The sequence below is a fragment of the Leopardus geoffroyi genome, chromosome C1, assembly GCF_018350155.1.
Source record: "Leopardus geoffroyi isolate Oge1 chromosome C1, O.geoffroyi_Oge1_pat1.0, whole genome shotgun sequence".
Classification (NCBI taxonomy): domain Eukaryota; kingdom Metazoa; phylum Chordata; class Mammalia; order Carnivora; family Felidae; genus Leopardus; species Leopardus geoffroyi.
Window position 1 is genome coordinate 210,595,238 of NC_059328.1, and position 25,176 is coordinate 210,620,413.

General features: G+C 42.3%; 1 protein-coding gene and 1 long non-coding RNA gene across 3 annotated transcripts in view; one reads left to right on the top strand and one right to left on the bottom strand.

The window, feature by feature from the left end:
• COL4A3 (collagen type IV alpha 3 chain) overlaps positions 1-25,176 on the top strand; it is a 134,345-nt gene that overhangs the window by 99,557 nt on the left and 9,612 nt on the right. For both annotated transcript variants that reach the window (XM_045481520.1, XM_045481521.1), the window contains exons 27-44: positions 1,704-1,796; positions 2,461-2,565; positions 4,660-4,757; positions 5,539-5,689; positions 6,034-6,147; positions 7,125-7,292; positions 9,278-9,367; positions 9,690-9,824; positions 12,245-12,343; positions 13,385-13,474; positions 13,774-13,913; positions 14,370-14,496; positions 15,798-15,878; positions 16,275-16,373; positions 16,608-16,655; positions 19,275-19,460; positions 20,621-20,751; positions 23,905-23,977. In XM_045481520.1, coding sequence (XP_045337476.1) covers positions 1,704-1,796; positions 2,461-2,565; positions 4,660-4,757; positions 5,539-5,689; positions 6,034-6,147; positions 7,125-7,292; positions 9,278-9,367; positions 9,690-9,824; positions 12,245-12,343; positions 13,385-13,474; positions 13,774-13,913; positions 14,370-14,496; positions 15,798-15,878; positions 16,275-16,373; positions 16,608-16,655; positions 19,275-19,460; positions 20,621-20,751; positions 23,905-23,977 — 2,028 coding nt within the window. The remainder of the gene's footprint in view (positions 1-1,703; positions 1,797-2,460; positions 2,566-4,659; positions 4,758-5,538; positions 5,690-6,033; positions 6,148-7,124; positions 7,293-9,277; positions 9,368-9,689; positions 9,825-12,244; positions 12,344-13,384; positions 13,475-13,773; positions 13,914-14,369; positions 14,497-15,797; positions 15,879-16,274; positions 16,374-16,607; positions 16,656-19,274; positions 19,461-20,620; positions 20,752-23,904; positions 23,978-25,176) is intronic.
• On the bottom strand, positions 18,201-19,362 carry LOC123599567. Its single transcript, XR_006713202.1, has 2 exons — positions 19,256-19,362; positions 18,201-18,328 (listed from the first exon to the last, which is right to left on the bottom strand). It is a non-coding gene; the product is annotated as an uncharacterized LOC123599567 (long non-coding RNA).

Sequence of the window (25,176 nt, forward strand, 5' to 3'; positions counted from 1 at the left end):
TAGATGGAATGAGTGGCAATCAGTTATGATAAACAAAGGGGGGGGGGCGGAAATCTATAAAATTGATCCTGAGATGCCCCTTCTGAGTCTCAAGGGTCCACTAATGTTGTTGCAAATGTATTCTTTTGACCCATAATCCAATAGACGGTTTACAAATGAAACTTCAAAATATCTAAGATAAGTGAAGAATAGTTTTCTGACAATAGTCCTAAAGCCTCAGTAACCTTTGGGATCCACGTGTACTGAACATAGTTGGTGGATTCAGGAGGGATCTGATCCCCAGTGTTTATCCGCGGCAGAGAACATGGCGGAAGATAAGAATTGCACATTGCTGACGGTTTTCAACAAATAATGCCACCATGTCATTTCTTACTTCTAATATCACTTTAAAGGGTGAGACTCAATAACCTAATGGCCTCCAAATTGTTTTATAGTATCCCTTATCAGTAAAAAAATATGTAAGTGCCTCTCCCCAAGCATTTCTGTATATTTTTTACATTGTATGCATGCATTTCTGTCCACACATGTGCGTAAAGCTTTTTTTTGTGACTATATATATATATATATATATGTATATATATATACACATATATATGTATGTATATATGTATATACATATGTATATGTGTATATATATATGTGTTTTTCTTCTGCACCTTACTTTTGAGGCTGCTATTCTAATCCAGGGATTGGCAAACCATGGCAGCCCATAGTCTAAATCCAGCCTACCGCATATTTATGTATGATCCACAAGCTAAAAGTGGTTTTTATATTTTCAAATGATTAGGGAAAAAATCTTTTGAATAATACTTTGTGGTACATGAAAATTATATGAAGTGCAAGTTTCAGTGTCCATAAATAATGTTTTCCTAGCACGTAGCCACCCTCATTCATATCCATATTGTTCCTGGCTGTTCTCATGCTGCAATGGCAGCATTGAGTTATGGTATAGAGACCATTTGGACCACAAAGCCCAGATTATTTACTATCTGGCTCTTTGCAGAAAAAGTTTTCCTGATCTCACTTCTAATCCATCTTCAAATCTTCTGTTCTTTCTACATGTGAATTTCTAGTGAAGGACCCCATTGTCGTAAAATACATTATCATGAAGTTTTTCCCATGAAACTACTATAAACTTATTTTTTTCCATAAATATACAGATAATTCAAATCACTAACATGTTTTTAATGTTGGCCAGCATAGCCACATTATCTCGAATTTTTGTGGACTGGGTAGGCATTATTTCCCCAATGACACATGAAGAAATTACCACAGAGGTTAAGATATGTGCCCAAGCCACACTTGATCTTTTGTTCAGCATGCCATACTTTCTTCCTGTGAAAACTAGTCACCCAATAAATAAAGAACCTACCAAATAAATATTCACTAACATTTACACTGAATTCCATATCATTGATTTTTTTTTAGAATAGCTTCCCTTTCAATAGACCGGCATTGAGTTGGGCTATAATTGAAGCTTAGACAATAGTAAATGCTTATAAATATTCATCAATTGAATAAGAAAGTTTCAATGGGTTGGTCATCTTTAAGCCAGTTTTAAAGCCTATGGAAGCAGAAACTATTTTTTATATTCCTTGGGATATGTTTATAAACCCCTTATAATTACATTTGCTCCCCCTGAACCAAAAAAAAAAAAAAGCTTCAAAATGCACACCAGTCTTATGATCACAAACTTTCTTAAGGTCCTAAGGGAGAATTCAGTGTTTCGACACCAGTCCCAGGGCCCCCAGGACCTCCAGGGCTCCCTGGCCGTGCTGGCCCCCAAGGTCCGCCTGGTGAGTATCCCCTTTGTCATGTCTGGTACACGACATCAAATGGCATCCTGATTGTCCTAGAAAAATATTGTCCCCTTTGTAAGGAAAAAATATATTTATTGGCTCTAAAAGAATGCAGAGGCCTGAGTCTGGTCAGATAACAAGCCAACAGGCAGGGGACTTGTTGTTGTTCTTTGAGATTAGCCAAATTATTCCCCATTGGTACTTCTGATTAAAAAAAAAAAAAAAGAAAAAAAAAAAAGGACTTGATATAATTACTTAAAAGGAACCCAAAAGCAGAACAGTCTTCATGGGTTTTTGGTGGGGGAATAAGTGACGTTTGCCAGTGGCTAATCAGGATAGTCCCCATTGCTTCTTCATTTGAAAATGTAGCTGCTTTGCCAATTTGATCTAAAACTTAGTTTTGCATGCATGGAGGGAGACGTATGTAGTCCAAGATAGTTAGAATATTTCTTTTTAGGAATTAAGCTCTACTTAAACATTATCTGTAGCTCCTAATTGAGCCACACTGGATAAGAATGGAGAGGAAGAGCATACAGTGGGGGTTATATTAAAATTATTTCTTAATTTCCAGAAAGGCCTAGGATGACACAGAAACTTAGACTTTTTGTCTCAAGGCAAGATGAAGGGAAGTACCTTATGTGGATGTGTGTGTGTTTTTAAGGTCTCCCTGGATCCATAGGAAAATGTCGTTATCCGGGTCTTCCTGGGCCTGATGGTGAACCAGGGATTCCAGGAATTGGCTTCCCTGGGCCCCCAGGACCTAAGGGTAGGTTTACAAATTTTAAAACATAGGGATCATTGTGGATGTTTAGAAAATATAAATGCAAGGGTGCCTGGGTTGCTCAGTCAGTTAAGCCTCCGACTCTTGATTTCAGCTCAGGTATTGATCTCACGGTTTGTGAGTTTGAGCCCTGTGTCCGGCTCTGTGCTGATGGTGCAGAGTCTGCTTAAGATTCTCTGTCTCTCCTTCCCTCTCTCTCTCTCTCTCTCTCTCTCCCCCCTGCACACTCCCTCTTTCTTTCAAAATAAACTTTAAAAAAAAGAAAATATAAATACATATCATGAATAACATGGAAAATATCCATAATGTGGTATTTAAAATTATGTTTTTCATCCATCTTAAATGAGAAAAAAAATCTTACTATGATGTTAGGCAAAGAGGCAGAATTCGTACAGATTTATACATCTCATCTCAATTAAAAATTTTAAAATATGTAGAAAACATGTGGAAAGCAATTTATAAAAATGGTAAAAGTGATTCTTCTTGAGTGTGGAACTGTGAGAATTTTTTTCTTTACTTCTTAATAAATGTCTGTACTTTCTTTGCATTTATGCATGTTTTCACTTTATACATTTCTTTTATAATTAAAAAAAAATAACTATTAAATCACAAGTAACTGGTTGTCCTATACACTCCCATATAAATTACAGAAATTATTTTCCTTTGGGAACAAATGCTGTTTCCCATCAAAGGGAAAACACTCCAAAGAAATCCAGATACAGAGAAGACAGTCACCTAATAAATACATCAGAGTTGTGCCCAGGATGGCGTATGAGCTCTCATGGTCCCTGGGTTGTAGCATAGATTTTCAGATTTTATAATCACTTTATGTTTGTTTCAATATTATTTAAAGTGTCAACATATAATCCATTTTTGGTTCTTGTTCTCTTTGAGATGTCATCAGTGTCTGGAGTGCATTAGTTCTGCCCAAATGTGGAAATATTGATCTCAGTTTATGAATATTTGAAATGGAAGATGTAATAGTTTCAAGGATGTCCTAGACTCTAATTTCTTGGATGTCTTCCCAATGATCTTTGAAGTAACACAGCCTGGCCCATATTTTGCCTAGTTCTTTTTGGACCCTGCATTGAGAAATTGCATCCTAGCTTGTAACCCCATGGATTTACCCTCTGGAAGGAGACTCAACCATGGGTACAAGAAGTAGCCTAAGAAAATCCTTTAAAGTACAGATTCAAAATTCAAAATTGAACCTAATAATGCATGAACTAATGACGAATTAAAAATTGGTCATATTAGGGGCACAAAAGAACTCTCTGACCGCAGCCTTGCCCTACCAGGGTTTCCTCTTCTGAACCACAGAGCAGAGAAAATGATCTGTGTGACTCCTTCCTCAGTTCTCCTATTATAAATATATAAGAAAAAAGTTAATTCATTACATTCATGGCATTAGGAAGTAATTCAATTCTCTTGAGCCACCCATGTTGAGACAGGCTACCCAGGGCGCTGGAAAGCCTTTCTATCTTGATCTGGGTCATGCTTCAAGGATTTTTACAGCTGCAAAAATTCATTTGGCTGTACGCTTTATGTAAAATACAACTGGAAAAGATAAAGTCTGCCAAATTGACAACCAGTATCAGTGGTTTAAAGAACTACCAAATCAAAATTGTAGCCATCCTAAACAACAAAATGGAGAAAGTCATTTTTTAAATTGAGGATCTGATTTGAAACAGAATTTTTTTAACTGCTAATTTAGCAGTTGACTTTTTCTTTTTCTTTTTTAAGTTTATTTATTTATTTATTTCGAGACAGTGTGACTGGGGGAGGGGCAGAGGAAAGGTAGAGAGAATATCCCAAGCAGGCTCCACACTGTCAGCACAAAGCCCGATGCAGGGCTTGAATTCATGAACTGTGAGATCATGACCCAAGCCAAAATCAAGTAACAGACTGAGCCACCCGGGGCCCCCCAGCAGTTGGCTTTTTCATCATTCAAACTTTCATAAAAACATTTCTAGCAACTTGTCCCATAAAAACATCAGATAAAATCAGATAAAACAGAGACACTGCTCAGAATCTTTTCCTAAGCCTAATCCTACAACCTTTATTATTTTTTCTCTGTAGGAGACCAAGGTTTTCCAGGAGCAAAAGGATCAACAGGTTATCCAGGAGAAATGGGAAAGCCTGGGTCACCTGGAGAACCAGGTCTCCCCGGAGCCAAGGTTCTTCAAGAATTAAAACTCAGACTGATGGCGGTGGGGGGCAGGGGGGCATGATGAGGGAGGTGGGCAATTACAATCAGCCAGGTAGGGTGCTCTGGGTGTAGAAATTATCTATATATTTGTAGATGGTAAAGGAATTAAATACTTTTTAATGTTCTTCTGAACCATCCCTCCCTTTTAGAAAGGAAAATAGAAGGGGTTAGAAGATAAGTTTGCCTCTCTATTTCTTCCTTAATCTTCAGAAGCATTCAGAATATTTAAAATGGAAGGACTCTAAGAGGAAGTGTGGATAACTAGGAGAAAAGCAATCAAAAGGAGAGACATCTAGACTGTTTCCAGACAATTTCACCCTTCTAAAAGAGTTATATAGCCTCAAGAATATTTAAGCATAATTGAATAGAAAACTCAGCAACTAGAGTTGAAATAGGAAAGTTGACAGCATGGTGGTGACTGTGCAGAATGGATTTTGTTTTCTTTTTTTAGTGTTTATTTATTTATTTTGAGAAAGAGAGAGAGCGTGCATGAACATGAATGGGGGGGGTGCAGAGAGAGAGGGGGACAGAGGATCCAAAGGAGGCTCTGCACGGACAGCCCAATGTGAGGCTCGAACTCACGAACCATGAGATCATAACCTGAGCTGAAGTTGGACGCTCAACTGACTGAGCCAGCCAGGTGCCCCAGAACAGATTATTTTCCATGTAATAGCCCTAAAGACCAGTTGGTAGTCAAGAAGGATTTGGAAGCATTATATAGTAAAACTAACACGACTTCTGTGGAACAGGGAGAGCCGGGACTAGCCTTGCCTGGAGAACCAGGAACGCCAGGTTTTCCGGGAGAAAGAGGCAATTCTGGGGAAAATGGAGAAATTGGACTCCCTGGACATCCAGGTCTCCCTGGAATTCCAGGAACCAGAGGGCTTGATGGACCACAAGGTACAGTGGCACGTGTGATTATTTTTCTCCGCTGCGATCTCTGCTAAAAGGCAGCAAATTGAAAGTGCACTAGGATGAAGAGTTCTTCTCAAACTTCTAGTTCAACAGATAGAATCTGCGGGTCCTAATTATTTTTCCATTCAACATCACTGCCCTACCTTTATTTTTTTCTTTCCTTCCTCCTTCCTTCCTTCTGTCCTTTATAGTGAGTTTCCTCTGTAAAAAGAAGGCATATCCACGGTATTAAATATAGGTTCAATTTGGGGGGAAAAGTTACAAGAGAATGATTGTACTAGGACCTTGGGTTTTGGCATCTGAATATATTCTGGGACTCTGTTTTGTAGGGGATCCAGGGAAGGCTGGACCACCTGGAGAAAAAGGACCCCCAGGAAGGTGCATGGAGGGTCCCAGGGGAGCCCAAGGACTTCCAGGATTAAATGGATTGGAAGGTCAACAAGGTAAGAGGAGGGCCTTGAAACTAGTCATTAGGCAGATAGGTGACTTGAGACTCCAGCCCTGCGCTTTGCTGCTTAACATGGGAACTGTCCAGCAGCAAGTGCTGACCACTGTTCAGCAGGGAATGTTAATTTAGGCATCTAAACCTTGTCGTGGATTTGTTGCAGTGAGTACCATCTATAGAGTAAGAGACCTCAGGTTACTATAGTAAAATTGGTTTGTGCCTTGTACACATGACTGAGTATATATACATATTGAGGATATATACACATATATGTATATTTACATGTATATTTATGTGCATATAAACTCTCAGAAAAAAAGTTTTATCATTACCTTCATTAGTATATAAAGTGGTAAATTTTGATAGGTAGTTAATTGCTTCCCAAGCAACATAAAATAAGCTTATGAAATAAATCTAAATTATGCAGGCTAGATGGCCCAGATTGTGTGAAACTTATTCTATTTTGTTGGCTCTTCTCAATCAGATCTGTGAACTGAGAAAAATCATTTAGAGCTCAGCTAATGCCTATGAGCTATCATCCTGCTTTTATATTCACAATCCAATGTTGGGCTAAGAGATTAATGGTTGTCGTAGTGCTGTTGTTGTTTCCAGAAGTATCTGGTGGCTCGCCTCCACATGAGTGGCTCTGTATGTATTATTCTGCAGGTTAAAGACTGAGCTACAGTCATAAAGTGCAGTCCCAGGATATGTCTGCAGGACTAGAAAATAGATCTAAACTCTACACTTTTATTACTGCATGAATCACTGAAACAGAATGTTAAAGTTAGAAGTGATCTTAGAAATTTTACAGAAAGGGATGAAATCAGCCAATCAATCAGATGAGTGTGTGGTTTGCCCATAATCACACAGCTAAATATTTATAGTCATAAAAAATATTTCTGGAGTTGGTGGGGAAAGCAGTTGTGCGTTCATTTGTTCATTCATTCATTCATTCATTCATTCATTCATACATAGGCAGAAGAGGTGAAACGGGGCCAAAGGGAGACCCAGGTATTCCAGGCTTGGATAGGTCAGGCTTTCCTGGAGAACCCGGACCACCAGGGATGCCAGGTCATCGAGGTGAGGTGGGACCACCTGGTCAAAAAGGATATCCAGGAAATCCAGGATTTTTAGGACCACCAGGTATCCTTTTTTATGCTTTTATTTTTCTTCTGTCTTCTTCCTTTTAAGGTGGCTGTAAAAATTGGACATAGACCTAGGCTTTTGACTCTACACTTCTCTTTGAGTTAGTATAAGTGTTTCCTACTGAATTATTTGTAAGGGGTCAGTGTTGGTGGTGGGATGGTCACGTTTCACAATTACGCAGAGTATGACAACTTTGGCTGTGCAATCCTTTCTATATGCCACTGCTAAAATACATTTGATGGTATTTTCTTGAGAATTTTTGCATCTATATGTATAATGGATATTAGTCATTTTCTTCTTGTGATGTCTTTGTCTGGTTTTGGTGTCTGGGTAACACTGGCCTCCTAGAACAAGATGGAAAGTATTCCCTCCTTTTGTATTTTCTGGAAGAGTTAGTGAAGAATTGATATTCCTTAAACGTTTGGTTGAATTCACCAGTGAAGTCATCTGAGTCTGGGCTCTCTTTTGTGGGAAGTTTTTACATTACCAAATCAATTCCTTGTTATAGGTCTACTCATATTTTCTATTTCTTCTTGAGTCAGTTTCAGTAATCTGTGCCTCAGTAGGAATTTGTGCGAATGCCCCCAAGTTACCTGATTTGCTGACATAGAGTTGTTTCTAGTATTCCCTTATCATTCTTTTTATTTCATCACTTTTTTTATAGTTTGTATGTTTGGGAAGAATATTCTAATAGTCACAGCATAAGGACCTCATTCATCTCATTCCTTCAGAGAAGAACCCAGAAAAACAACTTAATCTACAAATCATTCTTCCATTTATATTATTAAGCTTCTACCACATGCCAGCACTAGAAACATGTCAGTGGACAAGATTCCACCTCTGACAATGGGAGAGACAATAACAAATCCATTTAAAAGCTAAGTTCAGGGTGTCCGGGTGGCTCAGTTAGTTAACCATCTGACTCTTGATTTCAGCTCAGGTCATGATCCCAGCATCACAGGAATGAGTCCCACATTGGGCTCTGTGCTGAGCATGGAGCCTGATTAAGATTCTCTCTCTCTGTTTCCGATTCTGTGTCTCCCTCTCTCTCTGCCCCTCCCCCGTTCATGCTCTGTCTCTCTCTGTCCAAAAAATAAATAAACGTTGAAAAAAAAAAAAAAAAAAAAAGATTCTCTCTCTCTCTCTCTCTCTACCCCCCCCAAAATAAATAAAAATAAAAATAAATAACTAAAAAATAAAAACTAAGTTCAATAGTCAACAGCTGCTGTGAGGAAAATAAAATAAGGGAACACAATAGAAAGCCACACGGGGTTTGGGAGGAGGGAGCACTCCATCACTTCACCATGTTCTACTTTCTTTTTTTTTTATTTTTTTTAATGTTTTTATTTATTTTTGAGACAGAGAGAGACCGAACATGAGCAGGGGAGGAGCAGAGAGAGGGGGAAACACAGAATCTAAAGTGGGCTCCAGGCTCTGAGCTGTCAGCACAGAGCCCGACGTGGGGCTCGAACTCACGGACTGTGAGATCATGACCTGAGCTGAAGTCGGACGCTCAACCGACTGAGCCACCCAGGCGCCCCACCATGTTCTACTTTCATCTGCAAATGTGATTTGCTACCCATGACCGCCGCAACCCTAATTTAATAAAGAATGTTTACTGGTCAATCACCTAGATAAATATGGTTGTTTTTCTGTTTACAGAAATCATTTCTTCAGCTCTCTTTAGAATTATAACTTATTTTAGGGGCACGTGGTTGGCTCAGTTAGTTAAGCGTGTGACTTTGTCTCAGGTCATGATCTCACGGTTTGCGAGTTCGAGCCCCCAATAGGGCTCTCTGTTGTCAGCATGGAGCCCACTCTGGACCCCTCTGTGCCCCTTTCTCTCTGGCCCTCCCCTGCTTGTGCCTCTCTCTCTCAAAAGTAAATAACATTAAAAAAAGTATAACATTTTATTTTATGAAATTTTTCACTTCTGTCGTTCTGCACAATCTGAGCTATCTTGCGTTAACATGTTTCCACAGGTGAAAAAGGGACGATTGGCATGATGGGCTATCCGGGACACATTGGTCCTCCAGGGCCTCCCGGAAAGCCAGGAACCCCAGGACAGAGGGGTAAGTGATGGAGTATCTTCCCAAGAACAGGAGGAAGGAGCAATGTTCACTTACATAACAGAAAAATAATGTTTTACCCTTTGAGGGCAATATAATTCTGAGAGAACCACGTATTCGATTTTGCTATTCTTTGTATTCCTTTTTCCATTTGAATGGAGTCGAATTTTCTCCTTGCAATCTTATGCCACTGCTTTTAAATGACTGCCTGTTTTGGTTTATCTGTCTTGTTTTGTTTTGTTTTATGGTAAGCACTGTTAACTTTCGAATCCTTACAAACAAGTTCAAGAAGTAAGGAACTGACATTGTTACTCCTGTTTTTTAGGTGACTTTGGAATCCCAGGATCAAAGGGTGAGAAAGGGCCCCCAGGAGCCCAGGGTGAAGAAGGAGACAAAGGACCCCTGGGGCCTCCTGGAATATCCCACTTACTGGGGGACAAAGGAGAACCAGGCCTCAAAGGTACAGCCTTCCTTTTGTGTAGAACCAGAACATCACAGCTGGTTCTGAGACTAAGAATGATCCAAGAAAATCCCCGTAGTTGACAAATGAAGACCGTGAGAACTGATACTCAACATCCTGCTCAGTCACAAAGCCAGTTGGTGGCCCAGTCCTGGATTAGAACTGGGTCTTGGCGTTCCTTGCACAATTACATGTTGTCTCCTTAATGTGTGACTTTTCACTTCTTTTTAAAAACTTTTTTAATGTTTATTTTTGAGAGAGACAGACAGCGACAGAGTGGGAGTAGGAGAGGGGCAGAGAGGAAGGGAGACAAAGAATCTGAAACAGGCTCCAGGCTGTGAGCTGTCAGCACAGCTGACAGCCCCTGATGCTGGGCTCAAACTCACGGACCATGAGATCATGACCCGAGCCAAAGTCAGACGCTTAACCAACTGAGCCACCCAGGCGCCCATGACTTTTTATTTCTAAGTTAATTCTGCATTTTGGTCTGCTGTATTTAAACTGCCCCTAGTCAATTTTAAATCATAAGCCTCAAAACCACCTTTTTGCCAAGAATGGTAAAAAGTAATCTCAGATTGGCATACACAGTTTCTTTATCACTTGCCCTTTGCGTACCTTGCCAGCCACATGACAGATACTTTTTCAACATTTTTTAGGACCTATTGACTAGGTATTTTATTATGTCCTAAAGACATAAAGGTGAGCAAAGCAGAGGTAGTGTCATGAGGAAACTTACAGTTCAGTGGGGGGAAAGGGGGGAGAGACATCAATGGATCTGTAGACAGTTTATGTTTGGGCCAGGCAGTAAACATCTCAGGGGTTCTGGCCCCAGATATGGTCCCTGTTGCATAGTCATTTTTAGAGTTTAGTGTAAAAATGTAAAAAAACCATTTTTAGCCCTCCAGCCATACCACACCAAACCAGATTTGGCCTGCTAACCCCCTGCAAGCCCAAAGCAGGAACATGCTAAATAATATATATTTTTAGATTGTAATAAATGACATCGATAGAAAAAAAATGTTACAAAAGAAAATAATCTAACCCCCTGCTCCTCGTCATTCCTTTCTTTGTGCTATTTTCTTGCCTGGGCATCTTGTCCTGTTTCATGGTTTTTCCACCCAACTGGTGCCTCTTCAGTCTTTAACACACACACACACATACACACACACACACACAAACACACACACACAGTCCCCTCTTACAGAAATTCTTCCCTGTAGCATATTGTACCCAGCTCTGTTACAGAACTTATCACACTGGGTGGTAATTGTGTATTTACCTGGCTGACTCCCCAATTAAACACTAAAAACTTGGGAAAAGGGAACATGATTTATGTTTCCAGTGTTTGGCACAACACCTGTCTATTAATTAGATACTCAGCGCTTATGTGAATGAATAAGGATATAGGCAGGAAAACTGCCCAAGGAAGGGAATCTTGAGAAAGGGCACAAAGCCGGGCCACAGACATGTCAGAAAGTGCTTCGGATACCATGGAAGGAATTTGTAATTTGCCCCGCATCAAAGGTATCACAGATTCAAGGACCATTTTGAGCCAGAAAGTAAAGCGATCAAAGCCATGTGTTATGGAAAGTAGGACAGTTTTGTGGGAACTTTGCAAGCATCGCAGACTGCACAGCTGGGTTCAGATCCCAGCATGATCACTCATTGATTGTGACTCTAGATTAGTCCGTTGACTTCACAGAGGCTCAGTTTGGTCGTCTCTACACCCATTCTAGAAAGGCTCAAAGACAGACTGACATTGCCTGCAGATTAAATAAGATAAATAAAGAAAATGATGTCTGTCATGTACTAATTAATAAATGGTCATTGTAATCAATGGATTTGAGAGAGGGATGCTCTGGACAAGAATCGTGTAATAAATCGTCCTCTGTCATTACTAAAAGAAAAAAATTTTTTAAGAAGCTATATTTAGGCCACTCATTCTTAAAATGAAGTGTAAATATCATCATTGCTAGTGTCACTGAAGAACTAACTCATGCCAAGCACGATGCTAATACTTTACGTATATTATCTCATTTAATCCTCTTTGAAAAGAGCCCACATCTGCCTGTGCTCTTTTTTTTTTTTTTTTCAACGTTTATTTATTTTTGGGACAGAGAGAGACAGAGCATGAACGGGGGAGGGGCAGAGAGAGAGGGAGACACAGAATCGGAAACAGGCTCCAGGCCCTGAGCCATCAGCCCAGAGCCCGACGCGGGGCTCGAACTCACGGACCGCGAGATCGTGACCTGGCTGAAGTCGGACGCTTAACCGACTGCGCCACCCAGGCGCCCCTGCCTGTGCTCTTAATAAAAATGCTATGGATGTATTACAATAATGTCTCATCAATTTTAACCAGGATTGAACTAAGTCTGATAAAATTCTAACCTGTGTTTTTAATCCATGGTTTTTAACTTTAGGATTTGCAGGGAAGCCGGGTGAGAAAGGAAACAGTGGTGTTCCAGGGTTACCGGGTTTAAAAGGACTCCAAGGGCCACCTGGACCACCAGGACCACCAGGTAGAGCAGATTCTCTGATAGAAATATCAGGAGTTAAGTTTCCCTACGTCTGAACATAACAAAAATGTATTTCTTGACTTACTGGGTTGAATATGAATTTTGCTCCCATAGTGTTGCAGCAGAAATTTGCTTCACAATTAAATCAGAATGAAGCTGTTTATAGTCAGCCTATATTAACTAAAAAATATTAACTTACACAGAGTTCCATTTTTGAACATTTGTTTTTAGAGAGAGAGAGCACAAGTGGGGGTGAGGGGCAGGGGGAAAGAGAGAAAGAAAGACAGAGAGAGAGAGTACAAGTGGGGGATAGGGGCAGAGAGAGGGAGGGACAGAGAGAGAGAGAGAGAGAGAGAGAGAGAGAGAGAATCTCAAGCAGGCTTTATGCTCAGTGTGGAGACCGACGCAGGGCTCGATCCCACAACTCTGGAACATGACCTGAGCCGAAATCAAGAGTCAGATGCTCAATGGACTGAGTCACCCAGGCACCCCCAACGTTCCATATTTGCACCAAAAATGTTATTTTGACATTGCTGATATGTATTATAAACTATAATTTATCACAGTATCATATATCATAGAAGAAAATCAGGTAATGATTTAGAGGTTTCCGGATTTGCCTTTCTTTTTTTAAACATGCTATTGAGTTTGCAAAGTAAATTTTTAAACAATTACAGTAGCCCCCTATTCTCTATGACATCAGTGACAAAATATGTTACATGGCAGTAAAACTTCAGTATTGCATTTGGAAATTTATTGCGATATGGTGGCAGGAACCCCCTCTTTTCTGCTGGCATTGGTCCTAGAATGGTTTTGATGTTTGAACTCCAGGCCTGCTGACAAGAATCTAAAGTTCTCTAATTTTACGTTTTCTGGGTACTCAGTCCCCTCCTCATCTGAAGGCAGAAAGGTAGCTACACAAGGACATAACCTAGCTGATCTGGCTGCTTAGAATTCATTTATTCATACAAGCAACAAATATTTACTGACACCTACTATGTCCAGGAACTGTGCAGGACATGTGACTATTTATTTCTTCTCCAGGCCCCAGAGGAGATCCAGGCAACATTGGGAATCCCGGGGCACCAGGACCACGTGGCGTGCCAGGAAGCATGGGGATCATCGGGGTGCCAGGTAAGGTATAAGGTCCTGTCTGTGAGCCGAAAGCCCAATTCTATTCTAGATTTTCTGTATGGTTTGTTGTTTCGGTTTCCCATTTGGTAGAAAGTTGGTGTAAAACTAGATTTACTTTTAGACAAACATACTGTGTGCAATTAGAACACAGATGAGAACTAAATAAATATTCATATTGTGTAAAGATCACCCATGGTAACTAGTCAACATATCAGTGATTCTAAAAAGCCAGACAGGTGGTTTATACAAAAGTGAGAAGCAGAATGTTTCATTTTCCCTGACCTCTTTCCTAATTGCAGGTCCTAAAGGACACAGGGGAGCTTTGGGACTACCAGGCTTAACTGGAAGGCCAGGCCTCCCAGGTGTTCACGGTCTCCAAGGAGAGAAGGGAGAGCCGGGTTATTCAGCAGGTGCAAGGCCAGGATCACCGGGACCAAAGGTATACCGGCCACTGAAGTCGTTATGCTTTAGCGAGGGGGCTGAGTCTCTAAGTATCAGCAAGTGTCTAGATTCAGTGTGGGCAAAAAGCATTGAAAATACAGCTGTGTTTTCAGGCGATGATTTGGGTTTTTTTAATCCTGTTTCCACAGCTCAGAATGCCTATCACACAGCTATTGGCTTATGAGTTTATCCCTCCAATTTCAATACCCAAGGAATTGCTTATCCCTGTTCCTGCCACTTAAGCGTCCTGCCTTTGCATTTTGCACCGGTTCCAGCAAATCCCGTAGCCGTCCTGTCCCCGGCCCCTGTCACAGTGCCTGCATCAGCAGACATTTAATAGGAATCGTTAACTCAGTAACTAAATCACTAACTAAATGCTAGCAGAGTCGATACTCAATTCTGATCACATAGCCTGCTTATATGAGAATTCTAAAGGTGTTTGGCTGACTTTAAGGGAGATCCAGGATTTCCAGGTGACATGGGAAGGAAAGGAGAAAGAGGGGTACCTGGAGCACCCGGACATTCGGGGCCTGCTGGACCTGAGGGAGCGCCTGGAAACCCCGGAAGTCCTGGTCACCCAGGTGAGCGTTGGCTTTACAACTCAGAAAGCCGGAAGCGGGACACTCAGCATAGCCCTCACCTCCTAGAGTCAGCTGCGTAAATTGAAAGCTATTTAGGTGTTTGTACTATGATTGCTTTTATTCAACTTTGATCATCAAATTCTTAGACTCTGAGGAACGGGAAATCAATCAGGAGGAGCCCCGATCAGCCAGTTGGATGGACTGACATCTAAAAACCTGATCCTGTCCATAAAACTTAAGTTCTGTCTCAAAGAATTCAGCCTAGAGACACAAAATGTTAGTTCATTGGGCCGCGTGGGTGGCTTAGTAGGTTAAGTGTCCCCCTTCGGCTCAAGTCGTGATCTCGTCGTTTGTGGGTCCGAGCCCCGTGTCCTGCTCTGTGCTGACAGCTCGGAGCCTGGAGCCTGCTTCGGATTCTGTGTCTCCCTCTCTCTCTGTCCCTCCCCCACTCTCTCTCTCATAAATAAACTTGAAAGAAAATTTTTGTAAATGTTAGCTCATTGCCCAACCGCATATTCGTATTACTTTTCTAGGGCTTCCATAACAAAACACAGACAGGGCACTTAAACAGCAGAAATTTATTTTTTCACAGTCCTGAAGTCTGGAGTCTGAGCTCAGGATGTCAGCACGGATGGTTTTTTCTTCTGAGGCCTCTCTCCTGAGTTGGGCAACTTCCTGCCGTGTCTTCACATGATCTTCCTTCCCTGCGTGTCTGTGTCCTAATCAATGCCTCTTGTGAGGACACCGGTCATATTGGATCAGGCCCCACCCTAGTGACCTTGTTTTAACTTAATAGCTTTTTTTAAAGACCCAGTCTCCAAGTACAGTGATCTCCGGAGGTTCTGGGGTTAAGGACTTCAACGTGAATTTGGGGGCAAACACTGTTGTGATTTTTTTTTTTTCTGGCATGGTTTCAGGTTGAGCGTTGGCTTTCCTTCTCATTTGCCTATAAATTTGAGTTTAAGTTTTTGTTTTATTTTATTAAAAACAACCACCAGGCTACTAGGTTGCAGCTTACTGAAAGATAACATTTAAACCGTCTTTTCAAATATGGAAAGGTTCAGTGGATTTGCTGTTAACTCCCAGTTAAAGTCATAAATCAGATGCTGAGTGGCCCGTGTGGCTGGTGCACAAACACGTTTGAAAGTGATTCGACACATCTCTGCTCTGCTTCTCTGGCGAAGGGCCTGAAGGCCAGTGTGAGGCACAGGTGACTATAAAAAAGGACCATTTCTGCCATTGTTGTAACCATTTACCTTGTGCTATTCTTTTTTTCCCTTCTCTTCTCTCTTTATTTATAGGAAAGCCGGGCCCTGATGGTGATTTGGGGTTAAAAGGCATTAAAGGCTTCCCCGGTCCTCCAGGAGTAAAAGGCCCTCCAGGTTCCATTTTTGTACTTTGTCTATTTCCCCTTCAGGATGGAGGCATATTTTCTCCTCAGGCTGGAATCTTTGCATACCTATCTGCTGCTCCTTAGAAATTAGCTCCCAGTTACTCAGTCCCCAGACCAAAAAAAAAAAAAAAAAAAAAAAAAAAATGAGGTTAGGTATTGATACCTATCTAATTCAAAGATCTGCCAGCCTCTACCTTCTGAAGTGATGATCTTCATGGTAGTATAAATCTGTTCATAGTTTTCACTGTGAAGGGAGCATCACATAACTACAGTTCTGGGGGGCGGGGGGAAGGAGCACCTTTAATAGAATTCTACGTATCCAGTGTTCACATCAGGCCATTGCCAGGAAGTATGCCCTCTCTTCGAATGGCATTTCTTTTCTCAGGACCTCCAGGATTTCCAGGACCTCCCGGACCAATGGGGATGAGAGGCAACCAGGGACGTGATGGAATCCCTGGCCCAGCAGGAGAAAAGGGAGAAACAGGTACACGTTGCTCATGAGCTTGGGTCCACTGGTTTCATTGTGCATTGAATGGTCAGTGCCATTGTAATCCTTCACTGCTCTAGAGATACTTCTCCAATGGAATCGATGATCTTTAATGTGTTCTGGGTGTGTGGTGATTCAACTTCCTTCTGTTGCCACAGTGAAACTGACCAAGCAGAATATATGAAATTAACCACATATAAAACACTCAGGTACCAAACTCCTCTCTTTCAGGTTTGCTGAAAGCAGTTCCAGGCCCCAGAGGGAGCCCTGGAGTTGCAGGTGAGCAGTGCTTCACCCACCCCCCCCCCCCCACCCCGACCCTGGTGATCTAGATTTCAAGGACAGAATCTAATCAAAATCGCCTGGTATATAAAATAAACTTAACATATTGAATTAAAGAAGTTCCAGTGGCAATATAAGATGTTTACATTCTTAGTATTCAAGATGCTTAAAAATTATGACCACCATTGCAAAGTGAATGAATCAGCAACCGTGATCCAACTTTGGAATTTCTTTCCATCGAAAATCTTTAAAAAATCAGAAGACTTCCTATGTAGTCCTTGGTTGTGGCTGTTGGCATGGTTTAAATGTATCACCTCCTAAAAGGGTGTAGGGGGAATTGCTGGCTTGTCCATGAGCACCCCTCTCTCTGTGAGCACCCCCTCTCTGTGAGTACCCCTCTCTGCTATTCTGAGCAGGGGGCAGCGGGGTGGGAATAACATGCAGTGATGACACGAATTCTTTCCCCCCACCTTGTTATCTTCATGGGTCTGACTCCCACCCCCAGGGCCAGCTTGTGGTTCAGACTATTTTTTATTAAGGGCTGGCTACCAGTAACTCTCTCAGTGCCAAACATGGCAGTTTGCAGAACATGTCATTCAAAGTATATACAAGATTTTAGGCTGACAGACTCTGAGTCCGGATTTCTCATGGCAGTGTTTTACAAGATAAGCAGCTTCTTCAAACTTTTTCCATTTTGTGGAGAAATTTGCCGGAAGAAATATTAGATCATTTGCATCTTCTATGGACCCTTCACAGACGTGGGTCCTGCGGACAGGAGTATTTTATTAGCAAAAAGCGTTCTTCCTACTGAGGGCCTCTGGGTAGCGATGCTCGCGGGAACCAGCAGGGAGTAGCTGGGTCCTACTGAGAAGCTCAGAGGGGCAGGAACTGCCTCTCCACCTGTGAGCTCAACTGTGAAAGTCTACAAGAGCTGCACTTTTCTATTTGTTTCTTGGTGGTGTCACGGTCTCTTTGGTTGAGCTCAGTGTCCTCACACTTCCTGGACCCCACCTTCCTCCACGAGCATGGAGGCTTCTCCAGGTCTCGTTCACAGATCAGGTTTTAGAATTACGGCCAAAGGGAGAGTTTCTGTTCATTTTCCTAGGCTAAGCTCAAAGTTTAACCATTTGGAGTGAGAATACTTTGGCATTTGTTTGGAAATAAAATTTAATATAAAATAATCATACCTTAAGTCAAAGAGCCTTAAAAAAATAACAACTAGCCCAATTATGTAAGTAGATGATTATGTGCCTCAGTCCCTCTAGGATAACTAAATATGGAGAAGACTTCATTGAGACTCCCAAATGCTAAAATGAAATCATACTGTGAAACAAAGAAGCATCTTTATGGGCATGGACCATACAACCTAAGACCACATCTTGGGGTCTCCGACCACTGCCAGACTCTGTTGTACAAATACCCAGCATTTCAGAGCTTCAAGTGAGCTGAAGCCATCTAACCGCTTTCTTTGAAAAATGTAAATTACAAGTATAAAAAAAAAAGCTAAAGAACATGATAGACAAAGGCTAGATATTCAATATCTTAATATTCATCCATTTTATTTTCATCATCACTCTGCCTTCCTGCACGATAACGTCCCAAGCCCTTCCCTGTGCTAGCAGCCTCATCCTTCTTCTTCCTGTCCCCTACTTGTGTGCCATTCACTATTTCTAGAATAACACAGAGAGAAAAAATAGGAGGGAGTGATTATTTGCAGTTCATACGTTTCCCATTCATGAACGTCAAAGCCCAGTTTTCTTGAAGGTTCTCCAAGGTGAAGAATATTAGTAATTAAGTGGTGACTTTTTGGGAATCCTCATTGGGAATTCCAAACCCCCAGCCCCTGCCTTCCCTTCCAGACTAGTGTTTGTTTGTGTTATGGGGGAGAAGAAAAGAGAGAAGAGGGATTGCAACTTTGTTGTTCCTTTTCTGGGTTTAGCTGTGTGACTCTTCAGATGCACACATCAATGCCAGGAAGTTTAGCTCTGAACGTTCTCTCTATTCAATGTCATTGTAATTAAAGTTCATCAGATAATATTAATTCAAGCAGATAGTGACACAAGACTTCAGAGTTACACTACACTTTTCCATCTGTATGTTATCTCACTTGATCTTTAAAGACTGAGCTACATTAGGTGTTTAAAATAAGAAAAACTGGGGCACCTGGGTGGCTCAGTCAGTTAGGTCTCTGACTCTTGATTTTGGCTCAGGTCATGATCCCCAGGTCATGAGATCGAGCTCCACATCAGTCTCCTTGCTGGGCATGGAGACAGCTTAAAATTCTTTCCCTCTCTCTCAAAAAAAAAAAAAAAAAAAAAAAAAAGAAAGAAAGAAAAAGAAAAAGAAAAAAGAACAAAAGAGAAACTGACACATATAATAGTGAGGTGACTTTGACAAAATCAAAAGACTGAACTAAGGCAGAAATTAGTCTCAACTCAGTTTCTTATAGACCTGTATTTCTTTTACCAGCCTCTTTCAAAAACTATATTGCGAATCTTAACGCCTTTTAAGATCTTTTAATCTTAAGCACAGCATCTGCGTTACTAGAGGTAACCCCAAACTGTAACTCCAAGTAGAAGGCCATTACAGAAACTTACCAAACCTTTTTCTTTGCAGGAGCCAAAGGAGACAGGGGAGCCCCAGGCTTACCCGGCCTCCCCGGCAGGAAAGGGATAGTGGGAGATGCCGGGCCGTGGGGACCCACCGGCATGACGGGACTCCCAGGACCACCGGGTTTTCCTGGCGCAGTCATCCCTGGCCAGAAAGGAAATCGAGGTCCACCAGGCTTCAGAGGAAACCCAGGTAGAGGGTCTACTTTTAAATAAGATAGAAGAATGAAAATAACGTTTGACAACGGCAGCTTTCAACCTTCCCCTGGTGTGACCTCTTTGCTTCTTTTTCCCTCTGGTCTTCACCTCCTTGCTCTAGCGGAGTGCAGCAAAGCTGCTGGAGTTTTTCTTTCTTTCTTTTTTTTTTTTTTTTAACTTTTTATTTAAATTCCAGTTAGCTGCGGCGCCTGACTTTGGCTCAGGTCATGATCTCACGGTTCATGAGTTTGAGCCCCACATCAGGCTCTCTGCTATCAGCTCGGAACCTGCTTCAGATCCTCTGTCCTCCTCTCTCTCTGCCCCTCCTCTGCTTGCACGGGCTCTCTCTTTCTCTAAAAAACAAATAAACGTTAAAAAAAATTCCAGTTAGTGAACATACAGTGTAATCTTAGTTTCAAGGGTACAATATAGTGAGTCAACGCTCTCGTACATCACCTGGTGCTCACCACGGCTATTGGTGTGATGGGGACAGAGGGGATCTGTTTGAAAATTAGTAATTACCAAATAAATAAGCCCATTTTTAGTATACGTGCTGAAGCGAGCACACCAAATTAATAAGCCTAAAAGAGAGAGATGCATCCCATCACCAAGATTTACTGAGTTGCTCTTATGGATCGAGTACCAGGCTAGGCACAGACCCTGTCTGGCAGACCTTCACCAAGGACAAACAGCCCCTGCCTTCGGCCAGCAGTTCCCTGGCCTTATCTGTTGTGTTCCCTGGCCTTATCTCACCCCACAAGCCCATCAACACCCCACAACAGAAAGCATGTGCAGGGTCACACTGGGTGCAGGCTGTGCCCGTCGTCCAAAAACCTGCCGACAGCGGGGCACCTGGGTGGCCCAGTCGGTTAGGCTTCCGACTTCCACTCAGGTCATGATCTCATGGTTCGTGAGTTCGAGCCCCGCATCAAGTTCTGTGCTGACAGCTTGGAGCCTGGAGCCTGCTTCGGATTCTATGTCTCCCTCTCTCTCTGCTCCTCCCCTGCTTACACTCTGTCTCTCTCTCTCTCTCTCTCTCTCTCTCAAAAATAAATAAACATCAAAAAAATTTTTTTAATTAAAAAAAAAAACCTGCCGACAGAACCTGCCAGGTGCCCCCACTGCCCAATACTGACCAGCTCTCTGTAAATGCAGGTGACCCTGGTCCTCCGGGACCTCCAGGGAGTCACGTGAGAGGCTTGAAAGGAGACAAGGGGCTTCTGGGCAAGCCTGGCCCTAGAGGTCCACCTGGAACTGTAGGAGACGAGGGGCCACCGGGTCAGCCGGTAAGTGTGGGAAATTATTTTGACTTCTTATATTCTTCTACATTAATTGCCAGGATCAGATGTCCCCAGAGGCAACAAAAAAATGCCCATGTGTGACGCTTCTGAGCACCCAAGGGCAGAGTCCAGGAGGTTCAAAGAATCCTAAGAGTTGGACAGATTTTGCCTCTAGAAGTTTGGTTTGTAGGGGACCCTTTTCCATGTCATTCCTGACCTTTTCTTGTTTAGACTCTGAACAATTTCAGTAATGGACTCTTAAAACACCTAACAGTTTGGGATCACTCTAGAGGACAATATCATTTTTCTGTATTAATATACTTTGAAAGTTGTCAGTGAATGTCTATTTACTTTTTCCCCTTGATGGAACTTCCAGGGTTTCTAAATAGCTGCCACTTCCTTCTCAGCATTTTCTCCCCTGATAAATACCTGCGTTTTGCAAATTCAGTTTAACCCTTTGTCAACCCTGCCTCTATTCTGAATATATCACAGTTGGTCAACATCTCCCTTAAAAACACAGCCCCTGAGGGGCACCTGGGTGGCTTAGTTGGTTAAGCATCCAACCTCAGCTCAGGTCACGAGCTCACCGCTTATGAGTTCGAGCCCCGCGTCACAGCCTGGAGCCTGCTTTGGATTTTGTGTCCTCCTGTCTGCCCCTCCCCCGCTCATTCTCTCCCTCTCTCCCTGTCTCTGTCTCAAAAATAAATAAGGATTAAAAATATTTTTTTTAGAACACAGCCCCTGAGACAAACACCCCCTGGGAGTAAGAACTCAGTACCCCCACAGAGTGGCTAAAGGAGGGAAGACTCTCACCATCTGGAACACCACCATTTTATAATCCAACCTTGGGCTATCTGGCTGCCACATCACCACATTGTCACTGCACAGTCAGCTTCTGGTCAACTAGAGCGCGTGTGTGTGTGTGTGTGTGTGTGTGTGTGTGTGTATGCACACGCTTTTCCTTATGAAGGACTTCCAAGTTTTCTCCATTACTTCCAGCTGTTGTCTGTTTGTGACTTAAATGCAGAACTTTCAAATTTCTTTTTTATAGCTGTCATTGTGTTCATCTAGGCTCATGCTCCCAGACTATGAAGTTCTCTAAATTCAGTCTCTCACCCAACACCTGGGCCATCTTCCCTCACTTTCTTCTTGGCAGCATATTCGAGAAACCTGTCTTCCCCCTGTTTACGTCAAATTCTTGGAGATTGATGAGGAATTCAGAGTTATGTCATAGCTGCTCTGTGTTTTCATCAGTGATGGGCAATGAGGTACTTTATTTAGCATGATGGCATGTGAGGAATCATGGGAAGTTCTCTTAAGTTCTCTTGGTATTCGGTTTCCAGCATCTACCTTTTTAAAACTTTTTTTTTTGAAAAAATGAGACATTTGCCCTGTCTTAGATCTCTCTCATGTTTTCCATGATTCTCTGAAAGTGGCAAACACTGATCCTAAAATCACAGAGAAAGTCCTTCCAAGGACACTGGGCTGTGGAATGTATTGTTTGGAAATGTGATCTCTCTTAAGTCCTCTGGTGCTTTCAAGGTCAGTCAGTGCTTCTACGTTTGCACTGGAAAGATAATTCTTCTTGGAGCACCTGGGTGGCTCAGTCAGTTGAATGTCCAACTCCTGGTTTCGGCTCAGGTCATGATCCCAAGTTTGTGAGATTGAGCCTGGCATCAGGCTCGGAGCATGGAGCCTACTTAAGGTTCTCTCTCTCCCTCTCTCTCTCTGTCTCCCACCCTGCCCCCTCTGCTCCTCTCCCCTGCTTACACAAGTACTCTCTAAAATAAAATTTTAAAAAAACTAAAAAAAAGAAAGAAAGATAATTCTTCTCGATGGATGCCTAAACTGGCTCTGTGCCCTTAACAATCCTCTCCTTGCATGGAGCTGCGTCCTCCTCACCCAAGGGCAGGGCCTGGCATCTGCCCCTCCTCCCCGATTACCTCTGCTTCTGGACAACAGGCCAGACCTCAGGAGCCTGAGAGTCCTTGACTAGGTGGTTCCATTTTCTCTCCCGCCTTTTTGCACCTGACACCACCCGATCCAAGGTACAGGATTTTTCCTTCTTTGGTCTTCTTGCTCTAAAGACATTTGGTTTAGAGGCCAGTTTTGTTATTCCTGGCATTTTTAATGACCTTCAGTTCCTTGTTTTCAAGTAATAGTATTGTTTCCATTCATATGGACAGTGTAATAGTAGATTTCACTTACGTTCTGACATGTAGCTCCTTTCTGAAGCTCTGATCCCTTGCCCCTTCTCCTGTGGCCTTGCTTGAGCATTCCATGGCTACAAGGGCAAGTATGAGCCCAAGGAGGGAGCGTCTCCTGGTCAGATCACTTGCATCCTTGCCAAAAGTGCATGTCAAAGTGTCCCAGATAACCCTTTCATGTTCCCAATCCCTGGACACCTTACTTCCACCACCACTCGGGCCGGCAGTAATTTATAACTCTGCCAACTTAGTTACAATGATGGTGGGTGCTACAATTCAATATGGGCTCTGTTGTCTTTGCAAAAATTACAAACAAAAATTACAATTTTCATTCTGGCAATCCAGTGCCTGCTCTTCCCGAAAGGTCTCCAGATACTGGTCAGGTCCATGTAGGATACAGAATATTAAGTTGTATGCCACACTCATACAACAGACATTAACACCCAGAAGTTGTGTTTGCTCTTGACTGTGAGGGCAGTTTTTGCTTCTGTGTTATTGAAAATGATAGTCCCGGGGCGCCTGGGTGACTCAGTCGGTTAAGCGTCCAACTCGGTTTCGGCTCAGGTCATGATGTCATGGTTCATGAAATTAAGCCCCGCACTGAACTGACAGTGCAGAGCCTGCTTGGGATTCTCTCTCTCTCTCTCTCTCTCTCTCTCTCTCTCTCTCCCCCTCCCCAACTTGTGTGCATGCTCTCCCCCTCTCTCAAATAAATAATAAACTTAAATTTTTTTAAAAAAAGAAAAAGAAAATGATAGTCCTCAGGAGAGATCTAGGTGGCAGAGGAACCACAGGATTGGATTGGAAGGTAAAAATGGTATCTGTGGACCTCAGTTCATTCCGACCCAACGTATTATATCCTATTTGCTTAAAAAGAAAAAAAGGACTACAGTGACAATTGTGATTTTTAAAATTTTGCCTTTGGTACTGCTCCCTTTTATCTGAACTATAGGGAGCACCAGGTGCCCCAGGTCTGCCAGGGCTCAGAGGTGATCCGGGATTCCATGGATTTCCAGGTGTAAAAGGTACTGTTTTTGTGCACTACTCTTTGGATACAAAGACGATGATTGTGATTTATATTTTAGGGCACACAAATGTTTACGGAACCCCTCCAGTCATCACAGACAGGGTGTAAATAGGACCTTGGTTATGAGTAAAGAAGGAAGACCACCAGAACCCAGCCCCAGGGGTCTTAAACACTAAATTCAGGCCTTAAGGATGGAAACTGTAGAAAAACTAAAAAATAAACAGTTTAAAGTGGTGACCGCTGAAATACTGATGTATGTTGGGAGAATACGGATGTGTGTTGGGTTGGGGATGGGGAACTACATCAATATCAACACTATTGCTCTGAAGTTGCTTATTGGCACTTGTGTGTGTGTTATAATGTTAAAAAGCTGAAAATCTAAACAAATATTTACCAAACGGTTAATGGGGGAGGGTAAGTAAAGTTTTCTGCATGAGATTTAAGAATTTGGTTTTTTTGGCACCTGTATTATAATCAGAAGAGAAACATAATTCGGGGGGTCGTAAGTGTAAAATTTTCATGCACAAAAACCTAAATGTCAGGTTTCAGAAAATATTTCTCAATTCTTCCATAAGGATGCTATGACCTTAAATAAGGCTTTGAATATTAAATTTGTTGTCTTCACTGATTAAATCCTTTGTCACTGCTTCTGTACAGTAGGGAATCTATTATCACAGACTATACAGTGTTAAGTAGTGAGTGTAGCCAAAAGGAACAAAGCCACACTTTTGCAAAGGTAAACCCTTTCCGGGTCCAAGAGAGGACAAGGTGGAGTTCAAAGAGAGCCTAGCCTGTTTAGTACTTTCAACCACTGACTCTCCAAGGAGCAAATTCGTTAAGAATAAATCAAAGCAGGGGCACCTGGGTGGCGCAGTCGGTTAAGTGTCCGACTTCAGCCAGGTCACGATCTCGCGGTCCGTGAGTTCGAGCCCCGCGTCGGGCTCTGGGCTGATGGCTCAGAGCCTGGAGCCTGTTTCCGATTCTGTGTCTCCCTCTCTCTCTGCCCCTCCCCCGTTCATGCTCTGTCTCTCTCTGTCCCAAAAATAAATAAACGTTGAAAAAAAATTAAAAAAAAAAAAAAAAAAGAATAAATCAAAGCAGATGATTCCAAGGAGTCCCAGTAGACATGGTGGGGGAGGGTGAACACGGGGGGGGGGGGCGAACAGGGCAGCCTGGGCACCATGTGTCCCACCTGTC